Source organism: Solenopsis invicta, chromosome 15, assembly GCF_016802725.1.
Source record: "Solenopsis invicta isolate M01_SB chromosome 15, UNIL_Sinv_3.0, whole genome shotgun sequence".
NCBI classification, from domain to species: Eukaryota; Metazoa; Arthropoda; class Insecta; order Hymenoptera; family Formicidae; genus Solenopsis; species Solenopsis invicta.
Window position 1 is genome coordinate 8,086,700 of NC_052678.1, and position 26,902 is coordinate 8,113,601.

A 26,902-nucleotide genomic window follows, 5' to 3' on the forward strand; every position below is an offset into this window, starting at 1 on the left:
TCTCTCTCTCTCTTTCTCTCTCGTTTCCTCCGTCTCTCCCGGGCCAGCGTGGCGCGGCATGGCGCGGCGCGGTGCATTCCGTTTGCATTTAGATGAAAAACGGGTACTCCCGGTGTCCAGGCGAGAATCGTGGTCAGAAAATTGAGAACGAGATTGGTGCATCAACAACGAAATAAAGGATGACCGCGATACATACGTAATTGTTCGCTCATATCGCTTGCACTGGCAGTAATTACGACGGGCCGCAGCAGGCAGGCAGGCAGGCAGGTATAGGACAAAGTGTCGGAACCGTGAGAGGTAAAGAAAAAAAAAAAGAAAAAAAAATACTCGATGTAAAACTTTTTCGTCAAAATGTTTACTTCTACGAAAATGATTCATACAAGTAATCGTACAACGTGTACGATTCAGTTGGTATTCAGTTGGAACGCAGACCGGAAATGCAAGCCGGAAACGCAGGCCGTTTGAAAAATCGCTCGCATTCGGCATTCGGACGTTACTGCGGCAATTAGGTATTCCAGACTGTTGCGGGCAAATGGTCAATCTGAAAGCCCGGCAGCGAAGTAGGGACGGACGCGAATATAGGCGGACATATCCCGCTTCCGCCAGGCTCTCGGATTGCGCGAGACGCCGGCCGCGCGCTGCCGTTGCTGCTGCATTATTCATTCGGACGGCGTCAGCGACGTTCGATTAACAATGTTTCCTCGTGTTGTCGCCGCACGGCTCGTCGACTTACAAAGGATATCACGTTGCCCGCGCTGTCAGGATATTTTGCCGCAGGATCGGGCGACCGTGACCGATGTTCCGCGAGGTCGTGCGACGCGAAATTCGTCTCGCTCTAATGTCCGGACAGGGGTCTACATGACGCCGTGGATGCCGTGAAATCGGAGAACATACGCTCATTATTGATTTTCCGACACGAAATTTATTTGAGTACCATCCATCGTTCGGAGCGCGCTGCTCAAGTTACCCACGTTCTTCTCACGCGTGATAATTGCGAGGGGATATTCCATCGGAAGGAAAAGGCGGTTTTCAAGGAAATAAAACTGCTCAGCATTCACGGTATAAGTAACGTTAATTACTCGCGAACCTATACGTAACCCCGAATTTTCGATTTCGCTCGGAGAGAAGTAAAACGCCTACCACTTACAAAGTTAACGCGAGGCGAACGATCACGCGGGATAAGAAGGGCCGCAGTCTTTCGCCGAATTTCTTATTCCTCTCGAACTAACCCCAAGACGGGGGTTCTTCCGGGATCTCTCCGAAACTCGCGAGAGTTGCCACTTTTTCACGGCATTGCCCTCGAGCCGCGCCGCGTGATCCGAGAGCATTCCGGATCGATCACCTCGCTCCGAAGGTCCGCCTCGAAATTCGAGGCGCTCGTCGAGATCCCGGCTGCCGTGGCGAGGCGAGGGCTCGTTCGTGCGGTGATTTTGCGCCTTTAATATCCAGTTTAAATATTCATGAGAGACGAAGGGACGAGGAGAGGAGAGGAGAGGCGAGGCGGGCGACGCGCCACTCTCGATGCACACAGAGGGTCTCGACCCAGCGTGCTTTAGCCCCTGGGTACTGTAGCTCGCCGGGGCACCATCGTCGGCCATGGAGATGCCCCGCGACATTGCTACGCTCTCGGTTAAGGCACATACATACAGCGAAGGGACGCGGTGCAACGACGAAGCACCGCGTCGCGCCGCGCCGGCTCGACTCTCTGTCAAAGTGACTGCAGTCGCTCTTCATTTACCGCGGTGGCAAGTCGGCTTTTTTGAGAACACGAGAGGCTGCCACGTTCCTTTGTCTCGCGTGAATATTTTGTCGCGTCATTTGACCTCTTTCCCTCTCTCTTTCTCTCTCTCTCTCTCTCTCTCTCTCTCTCTCTCTCTCTCTCTCTCTGTCTCTCTCTTTCTCGACTCGTGAAGCAGAAACAGCAAATTTTAACGTGACGATGCATTTTTCTCGACGCGCAATACAAACAGAACGATGAAAATGCAAATGTATCAGTCTATTTATTCTGACACGCATCGCGATAAATTAGTACATTCGCATGCGTCAAATATTGATTCAGCGTTTCTCGAAAAGGGATCTCTCCGAGAGTGCGCTCGAGCGCGCTCCTATAGCGACTCGGAAGAGAGTCAAAGACAAGTAATTGTTGTAAACATAGATGCAAAGTACGCGCTCGCGAAAGGAACTCGTCGCTTTGGCGCGATTCAGCACTTTGCTATTCACTTCCGGTGAATTGCACGTGACAATTTTTCCGACGAACGAATGGATTTTTGCGACGGGGCGTAATGCGACGTCGTGATTCACTCGCGTCACTTCGTATATTCTTATTCTCCTGCGTTTTCCTCTCTGCGTCATAGCGACTCACATCTCCCTACACTTACCGTGAAAAGACGCCCGGCAGCGTCGTCATCTAAAGGGTAGACGGAATTACGCCATCGCGCGTTGTGTTTTGCCAACGTTCGCCGGGATTTAGACACAAATCTTCCTGACGTGGCGGTCTTGTAATTTCTTGTCTCGCGCAGCCCGACTATTATTGGATTAGGTTCCTAACATGATTGCCAGCACGGTAAACTTCGGAATATCATTACATCGTTATTTGTTCTTGCAAGGGGGCCGCGTCATCGCGAGATAACTTTCCTGCGCTTTTATATTTTGTCGCGAGCGTTTTTTTGCTAGGAGTAAGCGAAGATTTATGCGTCGATAGAGCTTCGACGGACTTTGTAGGGAAAAGACGACGTCGGTCCTGAACGCCGTTGAATCGCCTAGCTTGATTAATGTCTGTACTTTCGAACTGGATCGATCTCGATCGCGCGGTCGTTACTTTCCCTTATCCCCCTTCCCCCCCCCCTCCTCTCCTTTTTTGTACGCGTCGTTACGCTCGGTTGAAATTAGCCGGCGAATTGGGTCGCGTTAATAGGTCCGCACGTTAATAGTTTTACTCGCATTCGTCCAAAGAGGGAATAATGAGGACGTGGAGCGAGCGCACGCGTTCGTGAATACGAGAAAGGTAAAGAGCTCGGAACGGTGCGCGGCGGCTCATAAATCACTATTAAATCTTGAAAGGCACGGCTACGCGGTTTGTCGAGTAATCTATCAGGACAGTCTACCTAATATAACGGTCGAGTAATTGCGGCCGGTGTACACGGCGGAGCCGGCGGCTCGATCGATCCGCACTCGTTGTGTGCCTAATGACCACGCAAACGGCCTGGTCCAACGCTTCGTGGCTTGGATTACGATAGCCCCTCTCGTTAAATTAATAATGTCGCCAGCGAGCTCCGCCTCTGTACCTGCTCGCGCGTCATTTTTCGCCGCTGCGTTTCCCTCAGGGAACGTGTCGGAGGGGAGAAAAGGGGGATACGCCATGCTCCGCGCGCGAAAGAATACGATTAACCGACCGAATAAGGCTGTGTTGAATTGGGCATGTGCTATTTTAATTGTTTTATATGTTGCTTCGCGAATTAAATTTCTGGAATTTCCGACATGTAATTCGCGTTAGGAAAACTCGGACGTAGAAAAGTAAATTTCACTCGGGTAAACTCTCGACGCGGAAAAGATGCTTTAACGAGAAACAAATGAAGATCGCCCGGGTCGAGATTTAGCGTTTCTTACCAGGACGTGGAATTGTTCTGTGCCAATGACACATTGCCGCTGGGCGATCTTTCCAGATCGCGGAACGAATTCACGTAAAAATAACCTTTATTACGTTATGTAATCAGTTAGTAAAAGCAATTTCGCTAAAAGCTTAGAGGGGCTCGAACCCTGGGCGCTCGTGAACTTCCACGGCCTGCTTTTGCATAACCGCGCGGCGAAGCTTTCCGAGTCCCTTCTTTCCTTTTGCTCTCTCTCTCTCTCTCTCTCTCTCTCTGTGTGTGTCTCGCCTCTCTTTCTCTCTTTCGCTCTTGGTTTGGTAGCAATTATCGTCTACTCGTTTTTTGGTGTCTTACGCTCAAAATGATAAGTGTTACGAGCGAAGAAGGCGCTTAATCTTGCCGTCGCGTCGGGGACGGTGCCACTACCGATTGCAAATTTGCACGTTTACGCGTTGTTCGCTCTTACCTTTTTGCATCAGCCAACCAGGCAGCCAGTCAGCCAGCCAGCTAGCCAGCCGGTATGCCGATGCGTTACGAATTAGCGTAATTGAAGCATAGAGCGCGCGATCGAATCCAAGATAATTGCGTTTGCATTAGCAAATTTATGCGCGCGAACAAAGCGGCTCCCCGTCCGCGTGCGTCTTCATTAACCGTCAGCTATTTACTACTGGGAGGTTACAGTCATTAATCTGCAGACACGCGAAGCTTTTTACCGCGAAATCTAACTTTTACGTTGCCATGTCCACGTTACGTCACGCGCCCTTTTCATTTTGATACAGTTTTGCATAATTAAGCTTTACAGCACCGAAAAAGCGGGTGGGCTACGTACGTCAGGCCAAACAAACAGCAGATCATATTATTTTTATATGTATGCGCAAAAACCATTTCAAATTTCTTCGATGCTAACAGTGGCAAACAATGTCTGTGAAAATGACATTTTATCAATTCATAACCGCGAACACTGCGACTGCCTATGATGCCTTGGAGCTATAAATGTTAAAAAACATTGCGTGAAACAACATGAAAATAACAGTGCCTCGTTTGAAAGCATATAAAATGAAAATATCCGAAATATACTGACAGGTTGTACGAAACAAATGTTTAAAACAAACTCGGCTCGCAGTTCATTTGGTTTGGGAGCTAAAAATGCATTCAGAACGGAAACTCTCGAACAAAGAGATGACAAAGTGGTGGTTCGGCGAATGCCAAGGGTACGCCGCGCGGCCGAGTACGGCTGTGGCAAAAAGAACAAAATTTCAAATATAAACAATCGTATTGTTCGTTACGCGAGCGCGTTTAGCATATGAAAAGTTGATGTATACCGTTTCTTACGTCGGATGCCGTCCCGCAAAAATCGTCGGAGCGTGACGCGTCGAAGGACGATCAATCTTGTCCTCCGAATGAAACTTTATCGACGACAGATGGAGGAGCGACGTCGTCGATCTGATGTGCCGCTGCACACATGTGACAAAATTAAGTTGAGACAAATCGACGGTCGGAGTACTGTCGTCGGATTTCGCGGATGAAGATCGATGGTAAGACTCGGCGGGAAAAATAGGGATTACGCGCGAGGTCAGGAACGAAGTATCTCTCATCAGGGATGATTCTTGGCTGGGGGGGGGGGGAGCAAAGGCACGCGCGTTAGCAACCGAGGGGGAGGACCGCGCGTGGAAACGGGAGCAATGAATACAAGGAGATCCGTAAGTGTTGTCTGGTCGATCGCGATCACTTCCGTCGTCCTGTCGTTTCGCCGGAGCGTAACCCGGTCGCATGGCAACCGCAACCCCAAAACATTACTTCGACCGAGAGATGGTTGAACGGGTGGAGCCGCAGGGGGAGGGTCGATGGGTGGGAGGGAGGGAGGGAGGGAGGGAGAGCTTAATGGATACATATTGATATCATTTGTACACCCTCAAATGCTTTCCTCCGTAACGTTCCGTTGCTTGCGCCGGGTCGTTCTCGGGCTGGTATCATTTCGAGAAAGAAGCGGCATTGTGCCGCACGCAAGCGTTTGCAAATACTTTCGTGCCGAAACCCGGGGCGTTAATTTGCCGAGGAACGCGGACACGTGTGCCACAAATCAGTGTCTCCCGCGCGCCGCAGAAGCCACTCACGCGCATACATCTTCCTGCAACTGTTTCGGGCAACGCTTGGCTCGAAACACGAGGTATTTTGTTTCATTTCATACCTATTCGGACGTGCTGAAATACATTGTGTTGAAAGAAACTCTTGGAACCAATCGATCTCTAAAAAAGAATTTTTTAAACTTTATTCCTCTTGTGCGAGAGTATATTTGTTACCTTCTTTAATATGTTAGAGGATTCCAAATTTATCCGTTTCCCAGCGAATAAGTACATTTAAATAGGTTTAATCATGCATCTCTGCGCAAGTGAAAGAATAATCCTGTCGATTTATTATATATAACGCAAGCGAGCCGTGTATATATGTGTGTATATATATATAATCTTTGATCCATTGCGATCGATTAAAATTTCAATCTACATGCCGTGATCAGAATGTCATTGGTAAGAGATCGACCTACATACATCGCGCCGGCAGAAGTTTCCGCCGCGGTGGACTGCCGGGTTGAATCGCCCGTCCAAAGGCTTAAGTCGGGCATTAGGGATTAGGCGTTATCGCGGATAGGTACCCCACGGTGTACACCGTGTCAGAGGGAGTCAAATTGGATCAGCCGATACGGGGTCGCGTTATGAACACGAGCTGTCCCACCCTGCCGACCCTACCGTCCGCCGCTCCTCTTCTCGCTTTGTGCGCGCGAGAGGGCTTTGTGTCCCTCGCCGATTCTCCGCTTTATCCCGCTCCCCGCAAGTCCTTCCAGCCGCACAGGGATTCGTCTCCTCGCCGACCCTCGCCTCGCGCGCGCGCGCGCGTGCCAACGTTTATCGCGCTCGCTCGGGGTAGACAAGCGTCTCCATGCGAACACATGACTACAACATCGGTGCTACGAGCAGAGAGCGCGAATACATCTGCGAGCCGACACAAACGTGCGTATTGTATGCGACGGTATCGCGCGCAACACACACAGACAGAGCCTATCCCTCGCGTCGCCCGCGCCGGGATGCACGGACGTCGCAACACACCACTTTCACTCACCCTCCGCGACGCGGCGGCGATGTCCACTCTCGAAGTGTGTCGTGCATGCGTGAATAGAGTGCGTCCTCTCGACGCGTGGCCGAATTATCCTCTCGCATACAAGCGTCTCGCTCTCTCACCGTCAATAAATACCTTGATCAATTATCCTCACGCGCTGGGTACACTACGTAATGCGCACGTGCGATAACATGTAGGACGATAACGAATGCTTCTTGGCCAGCCGGAAGACCGGTAATTTGACAGATGCGATAGATTACGGGGACGATTCTGCGGGTGTGTCTCTTCATCCGTGTGACACGCTTGCATCTATCCGCTTGCGCCTATCTTTGTGCTCTCTAGACGATCAGCGCTGCCTCTCGCGTACAGGTTGTATCCGTTCACCACATAACGAATCAAGAAACTCTCTTGATTCGTTATGTGCGAATTTGATATTCCATCTTCTTGTTTTCTTTCTTTCTTGCCCGTTCTTTACTATAAGAGAATCGCGGGAAATGCCTAAATTGCTTATGACGCGAAACGTATCATTAGCTTATATAGCGTCGATCGAGGCTGCTTGATATACGACGCGAGGGTGAATAATTTTATTCGATTTTTACGAGCGTCGCGATGAGTCCCGCGGCGCCGTTTACGCTACACTCGACGCCCGCGCCGCCCGTCGCGCTCTTCGTCGCGCGGCGTTGAAATGTAGAGGCCGGGTACGCGCGCGCGGCAATCGCCAATTTTCTCATTTCTCACGTCAGCCACATATATTTTCTTGAATTCGCGCGACGTGACAAACGTAAAGGCGAGACGGAAGGAAGTTTCCGAGCTTGCACCTTGTCCCAAAGTTGCTCATCCTTAATCCTAGTATTACTTGGAGATAGACTGGAGGTAGACTCTCGGGTCTGTCACGTCGAGAGACACGGCAAATTAGTTCACATCGATCAGATGGGCCCTCCTGTCTGCAACGAGAATATACCGCGTCCGACATTGATCAATTCGTGACACGATTGATTAATTCTTTGATTAACTGCGCTCCCCGCACGTCCGCATTATACCTCGTGCACGAGCGCGTGAACTTTCTTCCGCGGGACACCTTCATCCTTGATTTAAGAAGGTGTGTATCGAAAGGTCAGATTGCTTAAAAATTATATAGAATATTATTTACAGCGAAACGAATACTACACTAAAATTTTACATCGATTGGCCATGTAACTTTTAAGAAAATAAAAATTTAGAGTTTTACATGTGGCATCTTATGATAGATGCATTGAATGACTGATATATCACACTGATATATTTTTTTAAATGCTTCAATATACATAAAAATTATAAAATAAAAATTATAAACTTATTTTTGACGAATTAAAGAAATATAACAAAAATTTGACAACTATTGAAAAATATAGGGAAGAAATGATATTGTCAGGTTTAGATGTAGCTAAATATTAAAATATGCGATAAGCACTAAAACGGCTTTACTTTTTGCTAAAAGTTACTTGTGTTTTAATTATGCAAGTACTTCTTTAAGGATGTATAGAACATTTCTAAAAATATTAAGAAAACTATAAAAAAATTATAGATTGATTTATATTGCATTTGAAAGTAGTAGAAAAAATTTAATGACAATTTTTTATTTGCATAAAAACTTATTTCAATAAGAAATAGACATGTGTCTAATGAAAATATAATTAATTATGAAATAAATGAAATAAGAAATAATAAAAAAAATCTAATTTTTTAAATTTAAGTACTTTAAATATTCAAGATGATTTATATGTAAAGTTTCATTACAATCCAGAGATAAGTAAAATGTACAAAAATTATTTATTTATAAAATAACTACAATCATCAAGGCAATCACAATAAAATTTTGTATAAATTATGTTGAATACTTATTAAAGCACTTACACAAAAAATTTTTATTTTTTTTAATATCATAAAAAATAATTTAATGTTTAATAACAGAGTAAATAAATTATAAAAATATGTTACTAAATAAAAATATAATTTTATACGATTTCTTATATATGTACAATTTATTTGAAGTGTTAATTTTAACATATTGTCAAATTTTATTTACTTTGCAAGAATCGTATGTCCAATATTTTCTTAAAGCTTTTTCTCTTTTCTCTTTCTGATTTGTGTATTATCTTTGGTGGCAGGAATAAGAACTATTAGCGATCAGTTTATCGCTGCTTTGTATGTTAAACAGGAGAGCTGTTAAATGGAGCTACGTAAAAGCCCCATTCGCGCGTAGTTGTATTTTAACCGAATAAATGTCGCGCCGGCAAAGTTCCGGCTGTCGGCCCTTTCTATTTTGCCGATACGTTTAATACACAGGTCATGTAATCCTGGCGCAATTCGATTGCTATTCAATTGCTGCATCATGACGTGCCGCGCAGGAATAATTATGCGCTAGGCCGTGCTCCATAATACTCCAATTTCGCATTGGCGTTCGCGCACACAGCGCGAAGCATAAAGGAAGTTTCTCCAATCCGTTACTTCATTGTGATCCCGTGTATCGCGAATATAAATCGACGGATCGATACGTACTTTCAGCAAATTAACTATTATCCGTCGGGCGATAATTTCCTTGCGCGAATACCGCGCGATAATTGACACCGGCGATGAGGTCTCCGGCGCTCAATTACGATTTTCCAGCGAAGCTGGTGCCGCGTCTCTTGTTCCTTTGTTCGCTCGATTCGCTCCCGTGACGCCGGCGAAGTGCTTACGATTATTCGTCAATGGTGAATCGATTTATTGCGATGGAACGACGGCGATAATAAATCACTCTACCGGTCAACCTTATCTTTGCACCGATGTATCGCCCTTGTCAGAGCACGGTATTGTTAACCCGTTGACTGCAGAATCTATAATGTATACGTGGGTACATATGTGTGTACGGCGGGGGCAAGGGTGAAGGGTAAGAAGAGGAGAAACACACGAAAGGTACATGGAAAAAGAAAACTAACGATGCCTCTACCTTTTCCAGCGGACAATTTAATTCTTCGTGTAGATTTTTTTAACGTTATTTTATGTTTCTCGATTATCTGGCACTATTACATTAATTCGAGAGACATAAAAATCAAGTTTACAGCAGATTAGTTTAGCTTAACTCCCGTGGTTTATTTTTATTGGCAAATACTCGCTCGCTACATGAGAGTTATATGGGAGAACGTTCGTGGGCAGATGGTTGTACGAGTTAACGGTAATTCGGAGCATTACAATGGCTACGCTGGTAATAAATCATTGCCGAAGCCATTATCTCGAGCTACGTACGCGAGTGCTGCCGGGCGGCGCGGCGGCGGCGGCGGCGACGGCGGCGTGGCGTTCGTCTAGGTACAACACATTTCTGGCGATCTTTCGAGCTCTACCGATTTTTATTCGCAGAGAGAAAGAGTATACGCGCGTCGCTCTCTCCGCGTGACGGAAAAATTCGTGAACCTTCGGCGCGCATTAGCGCCGCTCTGATTTGTTTCGTGTGCACAGCCACGCTACGCGAATACAAAGCGTCGCGGAACAAAATGAGCACAATGGCGAATAAAGGTACAAAAGGACGCGCGAAAGTTCCGGTTGACAAATCGAGCCACGTAGGAAACTTCAGGCACGTAAAAATACCCCAACGAAACACACTGTGTGCTTACGCGCGACTTAAACGCGACAGTCCGTGAATTAAAGCTGCGGCTCGCGTTTCAGGTAATTAAATGGGGAATATGTATCGAGATTATTCAAATTCGCGATCGATCTCCGATAATAGGTGACTAAATTAATCATACGAAGTCTGTCTTGCGGCCACTGTCACCACACGATTTACCTCTTTTTTTTCCTCTTAATTAGTGGCCACTAATTAAAATATTAAAATAGTAAAACTAAAATTTCTTTCAATTGCTCATGAGACAATTTTATTCCAACTTTTCCAATAACGCTCCTCTCGTGTTATTACGTTCACTTGAAATGTTTAAAATTTTTTATGCAATATCCAATGCACGGAGACATTTACATCAGCCAAGCAGATGAGATCTGTTATATTATGAATTTTCATCGATATCTCGAATAAATATTATGCAAACAGTGCTTTTTGTTATGTGTGCGATATAATAACATTCGGGATCAATATAACGTTTTGGATTAAATTCGATGATATGACTAAAACGAAATGCGTTAGCTTCATTTCCGATTGTTTTATTATTACTGTTTGTTGCTATATTACAATACAGAGCGTTGCACATACGCTCTGTCACACGATATTTTAATAGCTTATTCTGGCCATTAATTAGAGTCAAAGAATCTAACACGGAAATATCGAGGTCACGATAAGCGAACAAAATTGATCAATAGCACCGTACAGAGCTGACATGTGAGGTAAACTCAAATATTTATTATATTTTATTAAAATTAACTCTGATCGTATTGGTAATTTAATTATTGGAATTTTATATTTTTTTATAATTTTGAGAGAGAGAGAGATATCATTTTTTTTATTAAACGTATTCAAGTATATTTACGAGAGTCGAGATCACACACGCAATATAAAAGTTTACTGGCGAAAAGTCTGAAAAAAAAACTATAATTAAACTGTGATATATTAATCAAGCGATAATGAACGAAGCTTTAACGCTCGTCTCGACGCGTTCGCTTCAAAACGCGCTGCATATGCACGGCTTTTTAAAAGTCTTATCGGATCGAATTTTCGCCTAAGTACCAAAGTATTTAACGGACTTTGGGGAGAAAAGTATTAAGCATTTAATGCAATTAATCGACGAGTAATGTTCTCTTATGGATTAAAAGAGCTTAAGACTGAAATCGAGTGTTTTAACAGAAAGCCGTGCAGTTTAAACCGAGATTAAAGGAAGCTGGAAGAATGAGACATAAGATTCAGATATTATCTTAATCTCTTCAGTCGCTCTCCACGACACGAGATTCCGGGAGAAAACGTCGGGAGGAAGAAAGCGGTCGGACTTAATTATACATTCGCACTATTCATTCGCGATGACATTAAATATAAATAATTGCAGCCGCAATTATTTATACTAGCGAGTATTTAAATTTATTTTGAGTTAAGAATCGAAAGCTAGAATGACAGATTGTTGCTTATATCACTGTATATTTTTTCGCAATTTCTTTAATGAAAGAATCTTAATTTTCATAAATATGTAATCGTGCTCTTGTTAAAAATAATTTTCAATAATAATATAATTAATGGCTTGATGCAATCAAGGATTAACGAAAGTAATTTCGGTTTTTTTCAACTTTTAACGGAACCAAAAAAAAAAAAAGATAGTACACGATCGTTATCCGCTAATCAATCTTCGATATCCGCGAAATTAAACCGCACGCTTTTATTTCTCAAAGTTATCTCATTAAAGCCAACGAGTATAGCTCATATAAGCTGAATGCTCGTTTTACAAAGTTGATATTTAGTATTCGTTGTACTGGGAACAATAAGCGTAACAGATTATCAAATAACACGTTCGTTCACGTTCACTTCCTTTCATATTGCATTCTTTCGACGAAATTACACACGAACGTATAGCCATTTTTGATACCTGTACACACTCGTGTACGCAAACATCGCGATAGTGTAACAAGCGCTAGTAGTCTCCGTGGGCGCAAAACGAGATTGTATACTAAACTCGATACAAGAGAAATTGTAATATCAGAGACCAATAATGAAAAATGGCTTTTCTCTTAAGACTGTTAAAGTGATCGAGGAAACAGCCCCGGTCGTCGCAACGTATTTCTTGGCATCGTCTTCCTCGTCCATCTCCGTTTTATTGCAACCACGACGGTGTCCCTCGCTCATCTCTAATGCCGTCATCATGCCGTCGTCGTCGGCGGCGGCTTATGACGCCGAATCTCGCCGCAAATTTGAAGTTGTGAGATGGCAGTCGCTATACGCAGTCTTCCGCAAACTTTTTTCATAAAGTATCCCATGTATTCTTTATTTTCTTTTTCGTGGTACCGCGCGCCCCGATAGAGAGAAACTCCAGGGGTATGGGGGCGGCCGTTATTACGGTATACAATATTTTACTCTTCTCTTCGCTATATGCGTTGTTCTCGCCGCCCGGAGCATTCAGAGTAGCGAAACATCGGACGTAGACACGCACGCGATTCTCGGAGCGTTTTATCTCCGCGGGTGTCCGCGGAATTAATCGGACGTTACAGCTTCGAAGCATCGGCTCATCTACCGGTCTCTACACGATTCTCCGATATTACATGGGAGAAAAATATACTTTCAGGAATATAAGCGCGCGAGCGCGTACCGCGTGTCGCTTAAATCGATTTCCGGTGAAGATTAATTGAATAACCGATCGTATCTCTCTCTCTTTCGTTCTCTCTCTCTGTCTCTCTCTCGCACACACATACACACACACACACACACACACACACACAAATTGTCCCTCTCGCTAGGTTCTATACCGAACGAGAAAAAATGTAGGATTCTCATGGCACTCTGGTATTTCTGTTCGCGGCGCCGTTCCTGTCTTTTCGTACGTGCCACCGGGCCGTATCGTGGAATTCGCCGTCTCGATCGATGGGCGGATTTCAATCTGTACATCCTGCATATATGTCGGAGTATGATACCGAGGCACAACGTACACTCGCTTTCCGTCTATGTATTCGTTGGATGAGAGTACGATAAAGTATTATACGCTTGTATCGAGGGTGACGTTTTGAGATGAAAGAAATCCCTAGTTAACGCCATGTACGTTGAAAGTATATGACAAGTATATGCAGAGCAAAAAAAATGAGAAGTGCGATATAGTTGAGAAAAAAGAATGATACAACTAAATTAGTTTTAAACGTATGAGGAATGTAAAGTAGGATTATTTAAAAATTAAAAACGCAAACATGTATAAAACTATACGAAACTTTTTCGCATCAATCCAACAAGCGGCATTTTACGATCGCATCGGCCGCAAGCTATAATTCATTTTTTACGACGTATTCCATCGCGAAAATCTCACGCTGTTTGCCACGCAATGTAAATTCCCGATGCAATGTGATGCAGCGCGATACGACCCGAAACGTGACGTCAGATTATTACAGCACGGTGCCGTTAGAATTAATGCACGCTCGAAACTGGGCTATATATCGCGCTGTTTTTCGATCGCTAATGAAATCCGGCCATGGCTCCAAATCGCCAATCGCATAAATGCCGAGTAAAAAGTTATTAATTCCGACGGGCGTGTAATTTGGATATATACTCAGTTTTGCGCGCGGAACGGTGAAAATTTCGTGAAAAATTCATACATACGAAATAAGAATTTTGTCCGGAGTTTCGTGCTCGCGCACGATTTCACTCGCGTAGAAAAATAAAACAAAATCCCCTTGTGTGTTTTTTTTTTTACAAATTCGTCTGGCGATATTCCGACTATAATTTTTCATCGATGCAGCAAGATCTCGCTACAATTCGCTTCCAATGGAGCTCAGTAGCTGGCGAGGTAATTATCTGCAAATTAAACTCGCTCTCTCATCCATGGTTCTCCCACTTGTGTTCTCCGCTTCTGTCTCGCCCCCTCTCCTCTCTTTCTCTCTCTCTTTCTCTCTGCCACCCTATCTCTCTCGCTTGCTGACACGGTATTATTTGTTAATGCGGTATTAGCACGAATTACCGGTTAAACGTTGTACGAGAATTACCCGTAAACAGTTGCACTTTATTCGATTACGAGTTGCGATGGACGTGGCGAGCACTGTGCGCCCGATGGGCCCGGGGCACAAGTACCCTCCGCCCCCCACTCTTATGTACGTATCGACATGATCGAATTATTTGTTTGCATTTGCGGGGGCGGCAAATGTAACGATGTAATCGAACGCTTAATATCGTCCGGCGGATTGTGGAACCTCGAGATAATGCATCGGTTATTAACCTGTTCATCTTAACGGCGTAGATTGGATACGAACAGAATGGGCGTTAATGAGTGTCTCGAGAGCCGTACGTGGTGAAAGGAAAGGACGAGGGTTGGAAAAAGGAGGAGAGTCTACGGAATTAATTTGTACGGATCTGCGAGTTCGAGCGGAGCGCCATTCGTTTGTGATGAGGGATATAAAAGCATATCACGTAGATTTTTATAAATTGTGCTACTGAATCAATGAAAAATACATACGTATAGTATTATGTATGAAGATTTAAACCATTCGAAAAAGCTTTACATTTTATAGGAATCAAAAAATATTTTAAATTTATAAAAGCATTTCCATTATTCAAATATATGGTATGCATTAAATCGCTAAGCCATCGTGTCAATATCTTTCCCGTTTGTATGTCCACGCGATGATAAAATTTGACATTTTTAGAATTTTCTCTTATAGTCACTTTAGTAATTATAAAATATGAGCACAAACGCGCAATTGCTTGTATATTAATTTTCACAAAGTTACGTTGTAAATGACAATAATTATTCGTATGAAATTTGATATCTCGAAATGACATCAGATATTGCTATAATACCGTATTAATAATTATTTCATCTAAATGAAATTATAATTATGTCATCATTTATGTCTTTTGCATAAAATAACGTTATCTTATATGAAACGTTTTTGCATTAATTGCTTTTAGATATTTTCTCGAAAATGAACATATTTAATTGCAGTAATTTTGTATAATCCGCATATTCTGTCCAACCAAAAACTAATTACAAATCTATGCAACAAAATCTAAAAATAAGTTGGATGGAAAATAAATTTAGTTTATATTACTTTCCAATATTGTATGAATTTAATCTGATGACATTTTAAAGACTTTCGTTCTTGTCTGACAATTTCAAAAAATATTATATTTCTGCGATGAATTATTTTCGAGTAATATTTGTGAAATTACCACTTTTCGTAAAAAGAAGAAAATTAAATAAAATAAATTTTGCAGTCTGCGACTAGACATTAGGTTATTAATAGAAACAAACTTAATTAGCAAATGCAAATATTATGCGTGTAATTGTTCTTTTGGCGTAATTGAAGAATACATTATTAACGCAATTAGTATTCTCGTGGCAAGTTAATATTGCATTGAGTAAATAACGGTATGGTTTGCGTAATAGTCTCGAATAAATTGAATGTGGCACATCAATAATCGAACATCCCTTGAATTTGCCACCAGATGCCTCCCCCAATGTAACCTCCTAACGTTAATATATAATCTCGCTCTATTATAATTGCGCTATTGTTATAGCGAAATAATGGTCGACCACAGGCAAGAGCGCCGTTTCTCTTGCGAATTTTTGGTAGTTTCCCTAAACTTTTAGCAGATGTCATTTCCGAATGCCCAAGTTCTCTCACGAACGCGCATCTCGATCGTGAGAATAGCGCACAACTGGTGACCGGTGATCACGCTCGCACGCGAAATACCTACGTCGCGATCATAAAACTCAACAAATACGTGTTCGTTCGGCGGAGAACGTGGCGGCTGGAAGAAACGCCGGAAGTCGAGGAAGGGTGCGTGGCGGGTGGAAAACGTAACCACGCACGAAGACGCGCGCGAACACGTGGAACAACCCTACAACTACGCGGTCGTTTCTCGGCGCGCACGCCCATGGGGGCCATCGGGAGATCAGGAACTCTGGCTTCTGAACGTTCTTCTAGATCCTCGCGCTCGCGCGCGCGTGTGTGTGTGTGTGTAAAGCACGTGTGCGTCAGCACACTGGGCGACACACCGATGACGCGCGCGTCGTCGTTCGGTGTCGGTGTGTATATGGAATGTAATACGGTGGCTGGTAGCGTCACATGGCTATTTAGAGGAGTTCCGGGAGGCCGAGGGTGGCGAGGGCGGAGAGGGGCGTGCCGAGAGCGAGGGTTGCAACGATGCGGCTGGAAGAGGTAAGGACCGGGATGGAGGACACATAAGAGACCGGCACGAAGAGACGCCCGAGGCGAGGCACCCTCTTTCGTATCCTTCCGTCGAGCTTCTCTCCACCTCGCTTCCTCTTCTCCTTTTTCCTTCTTCCTTCTTCCCCACAGGGGCTGCCGACCCCGTATCCACTCCGTGCGAGACGTCCCTCGTACCCGATCCCTGCCGCTATCTCCCGCTTCCCTTTGTTCGTGCGGGCGACGCTGATATTCTACGGGAATCCGCAGATGTGCCTCGGTCGCATCTCTCCGAGGCACGGCCCGGCTCGGTTTGCGAAGGTCGGCTGGCGAGTTTGCGAAAAGCCAGCGCCATTGACACCGGCGGCGCGGTGTGTGTGCGCAGGGCGCGGCATTGTTGCACACCGCGCGACGAGCTAATAAAGAAAAATAGAGGTTCCCGCGCGGATATTAGTTGCTCTCTGTGTTCGCGAGAAATCGCAGAGCGGCGAGGAAAGAGGACGAACACCGCCGCGCCGCCGATCTCCGCTGAGAGGGAAGAGGAAGGTGAAACGGCGAGGCGAGACGGAATTCTTTATTTACGCCACACGTTCGCCGGATGTTAATACCGAGACTGAGTTTACCCGGGATTTCTTTTTTGAGAATCCCGCGTCTCGCGATGAAGAGCGATTTCATCCGTTTACCCTTGATAATTACAAATGAGAGCGCTCGACTGGTGTTTGCGACCGTGAAGCTGGTATATGGCATTTAATCGCCCGACGCATGAAATATTATCGAACGAGCATTTTCCGTAGTGAGAAGTCTCTAATGAAAAAATGCAAAAAAAGAGGGCGACTTCCTGAATATTAGCTCGCCAAGGCGTGAAAGGCGATGAGAATAAACAGGAAGCGAAGAGGCGAAGAGCGCTTTTATTCGCTCCGTGAATTCTTAAGATTCTTACGGAGCTCTCGCGTACCCGCTTGTTCGTTTCATGATTGACCTTACACCCCGCGTCTCGTCATATTTTATATATAACTAGGAGGTAGAAGAATAATCCAGTCGAGACGAAACGTTCTTAATGAAAGAGCTCCTGCACTTCGGATCTAATATCTCTTTATGTAATACTTGGTTCTTCGTGTCGCGCTCGTGACTATTTTAAGACGATCGATCGCGCTCGGCGCGCATTAGAATCTCGCACCCATATTCCCATTGTACGCGCAAGGCTAAACACAGCTGGCCAAATCTCATTTCATGTTTACACTGAGCGCATTCAGCGGAGACAACAGTTGAGTAACAATTGAATACGATCGGGATATACTCTGAGATATTCAGAGCGGAGGCGGATTGCATTGCTGCTCAAGTGCTACTCTTGATTGTCGTCTCCGCTGAATGCGCCCATTGACTGCAATATTCATACGGGGCGACGTTGAAAACTATTGTGGTGCACCTGTATCGAGGGCTATTGTAAGAAGCGTGCGCGTATTCGCGATCCGTGTCCGGATCGAAGCGAGCGAAAGAATTACTGCATTACTCCGCGCCAAGAGTGAAAACACTTGACGGAAACGTAAATTCATTTATCCGACGCGCCTGCAATTTGCATCGGACGCTTAGTGCCGCGACGACACGCGCGTTATATCTCGCACCTTTATCGCACGTGACAAGACGTATATACGTTTTCATGTTTACATGAATACTTCATCGCGCTCAGTACTCGTATCCTTTTACGTTGTATCGCATCTATTCATCTTATCGCGCGCGAGCGGGGAAGGCAATTTGTTCTTTCGCGCCCTTTATCTCGCTCCGATTGTTACCCCCACCCGTTTCCGTGGCCGCAAGCTTGCTTGCTCGCGTCTCGTTTAATTCGCATGGTGAATAGCGCTGGAACGCTACGTGAATTCACGAACACAGATTCGTCGATCTCATTCGCGAAGTTGGTAAGCTCGCTGAGATGGCCAGAGGAAACCTCAGAGTTACTCGGTCAAACTGACGGAGCTGAAATGATAAATGTAAAATAATAAAAATAACAACCAGTTGTATATCTGGAGGAACTCGAAGCGGGAATAACTGCTATATAGAAGAGAGCTTTTCATTTCAAACGCAATGACGAACTTTCTCTCGTCGCGCGGTATGCGGCTACCGAAAATTTGCTCGGAATGCAAGCTTCGTCTCATAAGGTTGTGAGGATTTTGTCCCCGTCCGCTGGAGAATGTCGAATGTCCGCTCGCGGAACGACCCTTGACGGACGCGAATAAAGGGTCTCTCCACCCTAAGCCACTCGACGTATTTTTATTGGACACGACACGGGATTTTGGATCTGCGGATATTAGCATGATTCGATTCCGCAGACACGTGTAGTACGGACAGCGCACGGAGATGGACGATCCAAATATTAATATTATGCTACATATACCGAGGCGAATCCGCGACAAAGCCGAACTCGAAATACATTTCGAGTTGCGCGAGACGGTGTTTTAACACGAAAATGGTCTGGTACATTTTATCGACACAGCCGGTCTAATTTCAGAACGTGCCCGAGAGGTCAATGGGCTACTTATTCTCGGGGCCGATACAAGAATTACCGGCGTATCGATCCCCCTGAATTTCTATCGCGCCAAGAGCGATCCATCTTTTTTCGTGACGTAGCCGCGGGCACGTCCATCGATATCGGGTTATAACTGACCGAAAGAAGGATTAACGGGAGGGGAACATTTTTCCGTATCAGTATTACACGCGGAGGGGTCGCTCCCCTAATTATGTCGAGCCGTTGTTTGGAAATGAGTGTAGCACGCATTAATTTGCGCCGGGTGTGTTTTTTCTCAGGATTTTGAGAGGGATAAGGCGGGATAAGCCGGAGTAGCCGGAGAAGAAGAAAACCGATATTGCCGCTCGGCCGGCGCTTGTTTGCACAAGCTATTTTGGCAGTTATTCGGAGACAATCGCCGTGCTTCATTAAGACGGAAAATGGCGATTTCCGAGTGCGAATCTTCAACACTTTCTCAAAGTGTTTTGGGTCGATATTGTTTTTCGATGTCTTTTCGAAATCGTCGCCACAAGTAACACTTAAATGGCTGTGTTGTCTAATGACTCTGGTACTTGTTTTTTGTTGCAGATTCGAAGATGAATTGGCCACTGGTGCTGACTTGTTTTTTGCTGCCCCAGTCGTGCATTCTCGGTGCATCGCGTGGTAAGTTATTTTATCGAAAATACTCTACCAATAACTAAATCGATTATCAGAGATTACACACAGCCACTGTGTGCACGAAAAATATGGTAGAACATTAAATATAAATTTAGGCACGCTTTATAATTTAACAATATTTCAAAGAAATTATTACTAAAAATTATTATTAAAATAAAGAATTTTTTAGCTTGTTAACATGGTTTTTAATTATATAATATAAAGCTCATTTTATACAACGTTTCTTTTTACAACAATACAATGTCTATTTTAGACAGAAAGTTTATAATTTGTGCCAGATTTATATGTATGATTTTGTATTTTTAGTACGAGTGTATGTGGAATGAGGATTATGTGTATGGAATAGGAAAATGTTCCATTATTTGAACAAAAGCGATATAAAATGATCAGATATTGCAGTAAATTAACAGATCCATTTATATTTAACAATAACGTAATAATAATTTAAAATTGAAATGTAAAAATAACTTGGGGAAAATGTGGAGCTTTCAATTTAAAGATTTATTTTCTCACGTTTCATGAAAAACTAACAATTATTTTAAATCACGATATTTATCTGCAAATTAATTTTAAAATTTGCTTAATTTTTTAAGTAGCATTTTAAAGAAAATTTAAACTTTTAAAGGAACTTTCAAATAAAGTTAAAAATAATTTTTGTCGACTCCTCTACATAGTTCTAAAATTTAGAATCTAAATTTAAACTTTTTTAAATTTTTATATGGTTAACTTTGCGGCTACTTAAAAGGAAGCAGTCAAAATGAGCTGGACAAAGTATTAGAGAATTTAAGTTTTAAAAAATCTTTCTGAAAATAACTCTGCGTTTATCTTTTGCGCAGTTATATGAATCTATATTATTTTTTATCATTATTCAAAAGTCTTTTAATTTTATTGAGAAGCTTTTGAATGCTCCAGTAACGTACTGAAATCAAAAGGAAATAACAAGTTTATTAAGATCTACTCGTAAATATAAAAAGAAAGCATACATGTACTTATATGCACGATAAAATAGAATACATTGTATAAGAATATTTGCGAGTCACTTTACGCGAATGCGACGAGCAATACCATTACGGCTATTTGTTGCACGAGTGGACTACTGTTACTGCTTTCGTTGCTCTTCAACGAGCTGCAAAAGCCGGCCTCTAAACCAGAAAAACCCCCGAATTGGGTCATTCTTTTTTTCTGTCACCGACGACGAGCGTGTAGTGGGGCCACAAGAGGCAGGCGGAAAATCCTTAATCCACCTCGGTCGCTCAGAATCTGGCGTGAACCTGTGCGAAAACAACGTCGAGGGGTGGATTATGATGATCGTGGAAACAACGTGTGGCGGCGGGGGCGTCCGTGTTCCTCCGAATGGGGCGCGTGGATTCCCGGATGTATTGCACAGCCAAGCATGACCCATAATCGCGCGGCTCTTTTCTACCGGTTCTCCCCCAACTGTGCGCGTATAGACAAATTAGTCCTCTTTCACCCTTGCTCGAGCCGGGGCTAAGAGGCTTTTGTACAGCGGTTGTACCAGTGGAGCTTATTTCTCCGCTAAGCTCCCGCGCGGTTCGGTAACAGATCGTCTTATAATGACAATGAAAGCTTTCCGTTACACGTAGAAATACACGTACGTTATTTCTCAAAATACGCGATCAGTTTACGAAGAGTTGCGCGTTACTGCCGTTCTATCGACGACCGTTTCTAACGTGATGGATAGCGAAATGTGTTCCGCGCTATTCATCACACGAATGAAATTTTTTCTCGCACCTTTAATGTAATCGAATTTGACTCTTTTTTTTCCTTTGCTCTGAAACATAAATTCTTTATCACGGCTGCAAGTCGGGCGCAAAACGGCGCATGCTGTCGAATTTGTGCTGCGGTAAGCTCACTGTCCTATTTGAAAGTTGCTCAGCAGCGTTCAACTTGTGTTTGGCCCTCTATCGAGGCAAATCTCGCCCCCATCCACGTACGAAGGAACGGACACAATCTCTCGAGTTTGCCGGAGCCGACGACCGCGGGCACGAAGTTCGATTTTGAGCACACAAGAGACACCGAGTACGCGTCTCCCTAACGCCGATCCAGGTCAAAGTGTATTTTCTCGGTCGCGCTCTGACGACGGCAAACGAACCGCAGCAGTACGCGCGTCCGGAATTTGCCAGGGCGGACTTTCCCCCTTTTGACTTAATTGGCGGCTTTCTCGCACCGGGGGGCCGTCTTTGACTTTCCTTTCAGCGATCGAGAAGTCCGAAACTCGCCAATGGTCACCGGCGCGAGACAATGTCGTAAAGACTCGCGAAGTAACGAGCTGCGGTGACGTTCCGTGCCGGCGGCGGTGAAACTATCGTTTCAAAGATATCGAGGAAGACACGAGGAGTTGGACAAGCGAAGTGCATTAATTCGTTTCGGGCATTTTGTCAATGCAGACTTTTAACTCGGATAACTTGAAAATAGTTTTCTAGCTGAATATAAATTCTAATCTTCCGTACGGGGCTGAGAGATGTTTGAATCAATTACCTATTTCTGTCAGTTATACTGTCGGTAAAAAGACACGTTGATAATGTCGAATTTATTTCCGTTCTATTGTACGGACAGAAATATTATATGCTTTTCTATATAGCAGTGACGTGAAATAGGAAGATTATTCGATCGTCTGTAGATTTGTCATGCGAGTAAAAACTTTCGATTTTCCGTTTTATTCAATTCCTAGTTGTAAAATTCACGTAAACGCTAATAAATATCCATTATTATTTGTCACGTTAAATCACTTCTTTCGACTTCTTAAATTTGGTAACTAACTTAATTGGCGGCTTCGAGACGGTCGCGAACCGTCTTTGTAGATTGAAGTGGCCACAGGACCACGACGCTTTAGAGGGTCGTGCACGGCGACTAAGAAGCTCGAAACTTGTTAATGGCGTGGGTGTTATGGGACAATGGCGTAAAGACCGTTGAGATTACGAGGGGTCTGTAAGACTTTGTATTTGATGCAAACGGGACCAATTAAGTCGTTAAAGGAATAGGTTTTCTTCTTCTTGAGTCGAGTATCAAGTATAAGCGTGTAATTATGCACGTATAGAAAGTTCCACGATTAAAATTTTAAACAAGTTTTTTCGCTTTCAAATTTCGAAAAGCCGAACGTTTTTAGGTAGTTTTTAATATTTTGAACCTTGATAGATAGAGCAGATTAAAAGACATAAAATAACTGGCGAAAATATATTTTTTTTTATATATTTGAAAAAATTGATGAAAAACGTTCAACGAATAAATATATAAAGTTTCTAGTTTATAGCTTTTATATTTTTTCTAAAAATGGATATAAATTGATATCGAAAACGACAACGTTCCCTTAAATGCATATACTGCCATCTACGTTTTCGAATTTCCAAAGCAAATTTAAAGTTGACTTTTTCTGGCGGGGACGCCATGGAATCGATATTTGAACGCTTTTTGAGTTGTGGACGCTTGTAAATATCAGGATTTCCGCTAATCAAGCTGCAGAAGTGTAAATGGGTAACTGCACTGTTCAATGGTGAATTTATGACCATTATTGGGCTTTGCACATATTTAGCAAATGACAGTGAAATACAATATGGCGGCTCGTTCTGCTGGGTAGAGATATAATACCTCAACGTTGGCAAAGCCATGTTCGCCGGTCGCTGGCTAGTGGAAACAGTAAATCTAAACGCTTACATGGATACCGCGTTACGTGTACGAGGACCGCGTTTATGCCAGCGAGTCGCTATTATTTCGAATATCAACGCGGCATTAAGCCGGTGTAAACCGGCGGTAAATATGATCCGCACCCTTCGCAGTCAGCGAATAAAATCATTTGGCTACAGGTGTCATTTCCGACAACTTGCTTACCATTATTTTGTTTTGTGTCAAATGGTACCGTCATTTTGAGGACATTGCGGTTTCGGGCACGAAGGGTCCCGCGCGCGCGTAGTTATTCTCTAAATAAATGTCAGAGTGTTATTTTCAGCATAGGTACCAATTACATCTCACACTCGCAAACTCTGAACTTTATATTCTAAAATTGAGTCGAGGATAATTATACACAAAATAATACGATTATACCAAGTAGAAAAAAAATTATTTTTAAATAATATTTTATATTTGACGGCACTAAAAATGAAATTTTCAATTTTCATGAGTTCAAGAAAATCAATATGAGAATATAATTTTCATTACAATACGTATATCGTGAAATCACGTGCGTGACAATAACGTACACGTCAATTCTCTCTCACCCTCTCTCTTTCTCTTTCTCTCTGCACATGCTCATCATTTTACTCATATCGCAACAATCTTGCATTAACAACGCAAAAATTCGACGGATTTAGTTATATCCTTGTAATTCCTTTGAACGCGCGGAGAATATTTGCTTTGAAGTAATCTGCAGCGAAAAAGGGTACGGCGCCCCCTGATATGAATAACCTTTTTCATCGGGATAGAGAAAGGAATATAGAGCACGAGAGAGAAAGAGCGTGGAAAAGAGAGTTAATTTTACGAGGAGAAAAATGCGCGTTTACCGGCCAGTTGCGAGAAAGGGACGGGGCGAGTGCCCGAAGCGAAGCGCTGAAATTCGTTTCTTGTCCCTGGCGAGCGGTTTTGTACCTTTGTAATAAAACTGCATTTTTTTCCCATTTCCGCGTACAGCACGCGCGCGTCGAAATTAACGTTACGCGGAGATGGGCATTACGCGGTGTTTCCGGTTAATGGACCGTAACGCTTATATCTGGCTGCGCCTGGTAATTTATCGGTGACACGATAAACGCGATAAACGTTGCCTGGCCATCGACACTGACGAATCGGTCGGCTTAGTCTTCGCAACATTGTACTGCGTCGCATATTAGTGTGTTTATGCGGACCGTTCGAAAATTCGATGATAGACGATGCCTCTATAGAAAAAGAATAGTCGTTCGCTCGGACGATGCGACGAGTGTAAAATCGAGAATTACGGGGGAGATAGAGCCCCATGTTGATCCAACCATCGTCCTCTTTCTCTCTCTCGCTCTCTCTCTCTCTCTCGTTTCTCCCATTCGCGCTGCTTCACGAGTTTCCCATCACTGAGGGCCACTCGGCAATGTTTGTGGACGAGGGCACGACGCTTTTACGGAGGCACACATAATTTTCTGCGCCGACTGCTTGCGCTTCGTAGGTGGTGGATCATCCTTATCTGACCGCCTAGCAGATATGCACGTTCTTCGGCCGAGATAAGGCGCATCCGACGCGGTGAATTTTCGCACGATCGTGCGCCGCTTCAGATTGTTCCATCCTCCACGTCGCCTACTCCCGCCTCCCCCTTTTCCACTCCCCGCGAGAGAGATGCCTGATTTAGTGCCATAATCGCCCGCGGATATTTGCCTTGCGTGTAACGCGCCAAACGGATAAGCGAGTGTCGCGGGTATCATTTAAGAAGTCCGATCGTACGTGCCGGTATCTAATCACGACTCTGACTTCAATAAACTTACTTGTTGGTGTTCCTTCTTGAGTACATAACGCTGCATAGTTGCTGTTTATTTTCGAATAAATTTTTTTGAACATTTGTTGCAGAGATCTGCGACCTATACGAATCGAATCGAATCTCATTTGATTCGATCGAGTGAAATTCGATTCGGATTTGAATCTCTTTGAATGATTCGATCGAATTATTTGAACATTTTGAAAATTAAAAGTTTAATTACGAAATATAGTATATGTATTGAAATCTTGTAAAATTATATTAAAAATTACTTAACATCATGTACAATCTAGAAATCTTACGTTATTATCTATATTTTAAATATTTAACTTAGCAATAAATGTGTTAATTAAAATTTTTGTTTTAGTGATTTGCTTGAGATAAAATTTTGTCGATTCGAGTAAAGAAATTTGGCTCAATTTAATTCGGCGTCAAAAAACTTTGATCGCGATTCTCTAAGCAATAGTAAATGAAATATATACATTATTGGTGATATCTCTTTGATCCATATAGAAGAGATATCACTAATAATGTAGAAGAGACATTGGAAATTGACATAGATAATATCGATTTTTTGTCTCGACTTTTAGTGATATCGAAGAGACGTAATCGTAAAACCTAAGCTTATTGTATTGTTTCATTGTGAATCCAATCGGACGGAACTTATGACAAACGAAAAGCATTAAATTTTCATAGTCGCGATATCACGCGGAAACGTGCATAAAGCGCTTATATATGACCGCCTCGCTACGGTCGACCCCCTCGATCTCTCTTCCGTTTCTGTTGCGTAGGGAGGAACACCACGTGGAAGGTTAATCAGAGTCAAGGCAAATAAGCGGAGCTACCCGCTCGGTAATTAGCGAGGTCCGTTAAAGTGGATTCCAACACTGGTGCGCGCGCCCACCCGCGTGAGAGACGCGAAAAAAGAGCGTCGCGACGACGATTAAAAGCCAGCCCCGACGACGAGCCCCTCTTTTTTGCTTCCGTCCCGTGCTTTCTCCCTCTTTCTCCGTCTCTAATAAAGCCGAAAACATTTTGTCGGACGTTAAACTTGGACGTGCGTCGGAGAAAAATACGGTTTAAGGCGACGGCGGAGATCGGTGATTAAATCGGCGGGGATTGTTGCCTAGGAAAATCGAACGGCCCCGTAATCGACGCCACGAAATAGAAGCAGCGCATTGAATTTGTCTTTTTCATCGCTTCATTCAGCCGCATCGATGCCACGTTTGTTAACGATTAGCGTATAAATAGTACACGGGGAATTTAACATCGTTTGTAAACGGCATACGGTATTTGTAATAGTGAATAATATTAATATTGCATTATGTTCCGCAGCGTTGTAATTCGTCCGTACAGATTTATTCGATTGATAAATTGAATTGTATTTATAATACTAATGAAATTTATTATTCGTTTCAACGTGTGTTGCCTCTCGCTCGGAAATCGCTCGTTAATTCACGCTCTCGTTAACCTTTCTTCTTGTGTAGAAAAAAGAAAAAAAAACATTCTAGGGACGATTATCGCGCTCGTTCCATCGAACATCCTGCGAAATCTCACCTGTACGCTGGCGGCGGCGCGTCAGAGAACACACAGTGCGCATTCAAGCTGCACATTGTTATCAAGGAGGATGAGGGAAAAGAGAGAGGAAGAGAGAAAGCGACGCGATTCCAGCAGAGCGAAATAACGCGCGGGGGTAGGAAGGGGATGAACACCGTGGAGAGGGGGACGGAAAACCGGAGGGACCGGAGGCTCAGCTCCGACCGAGTTTTTCGGCGGCATTACCGATTTATA

At 43.8% G+C, this 26,902-nt stretch overlaps 1 protein-coding gene across 8 annotated transcripts in view; it reads left to right on the forward strand.

The window, feature by feature from the left end:
• The window catches only part of LOC105193330, a 248,987-nt gene that overhangs the window by 104,891 nt on the left and 117,194 nt on the right, over positions 1-26,902 (forward strand). For all 8 annotated transcript variants that reach the window (XM_039458101.1, XM_039458105.1, XM_026135776.2 and 5 more), the window contains one exon: positions 19,576-19,650. In XM_039458101.1, coding sequence (XP_039314035.1) covers positions 19,576-19,650 — 75 coding nt within the window. The remainder of the gene's footprint in view (positions 1-19,575; positions 19,651-26,902) is intronic.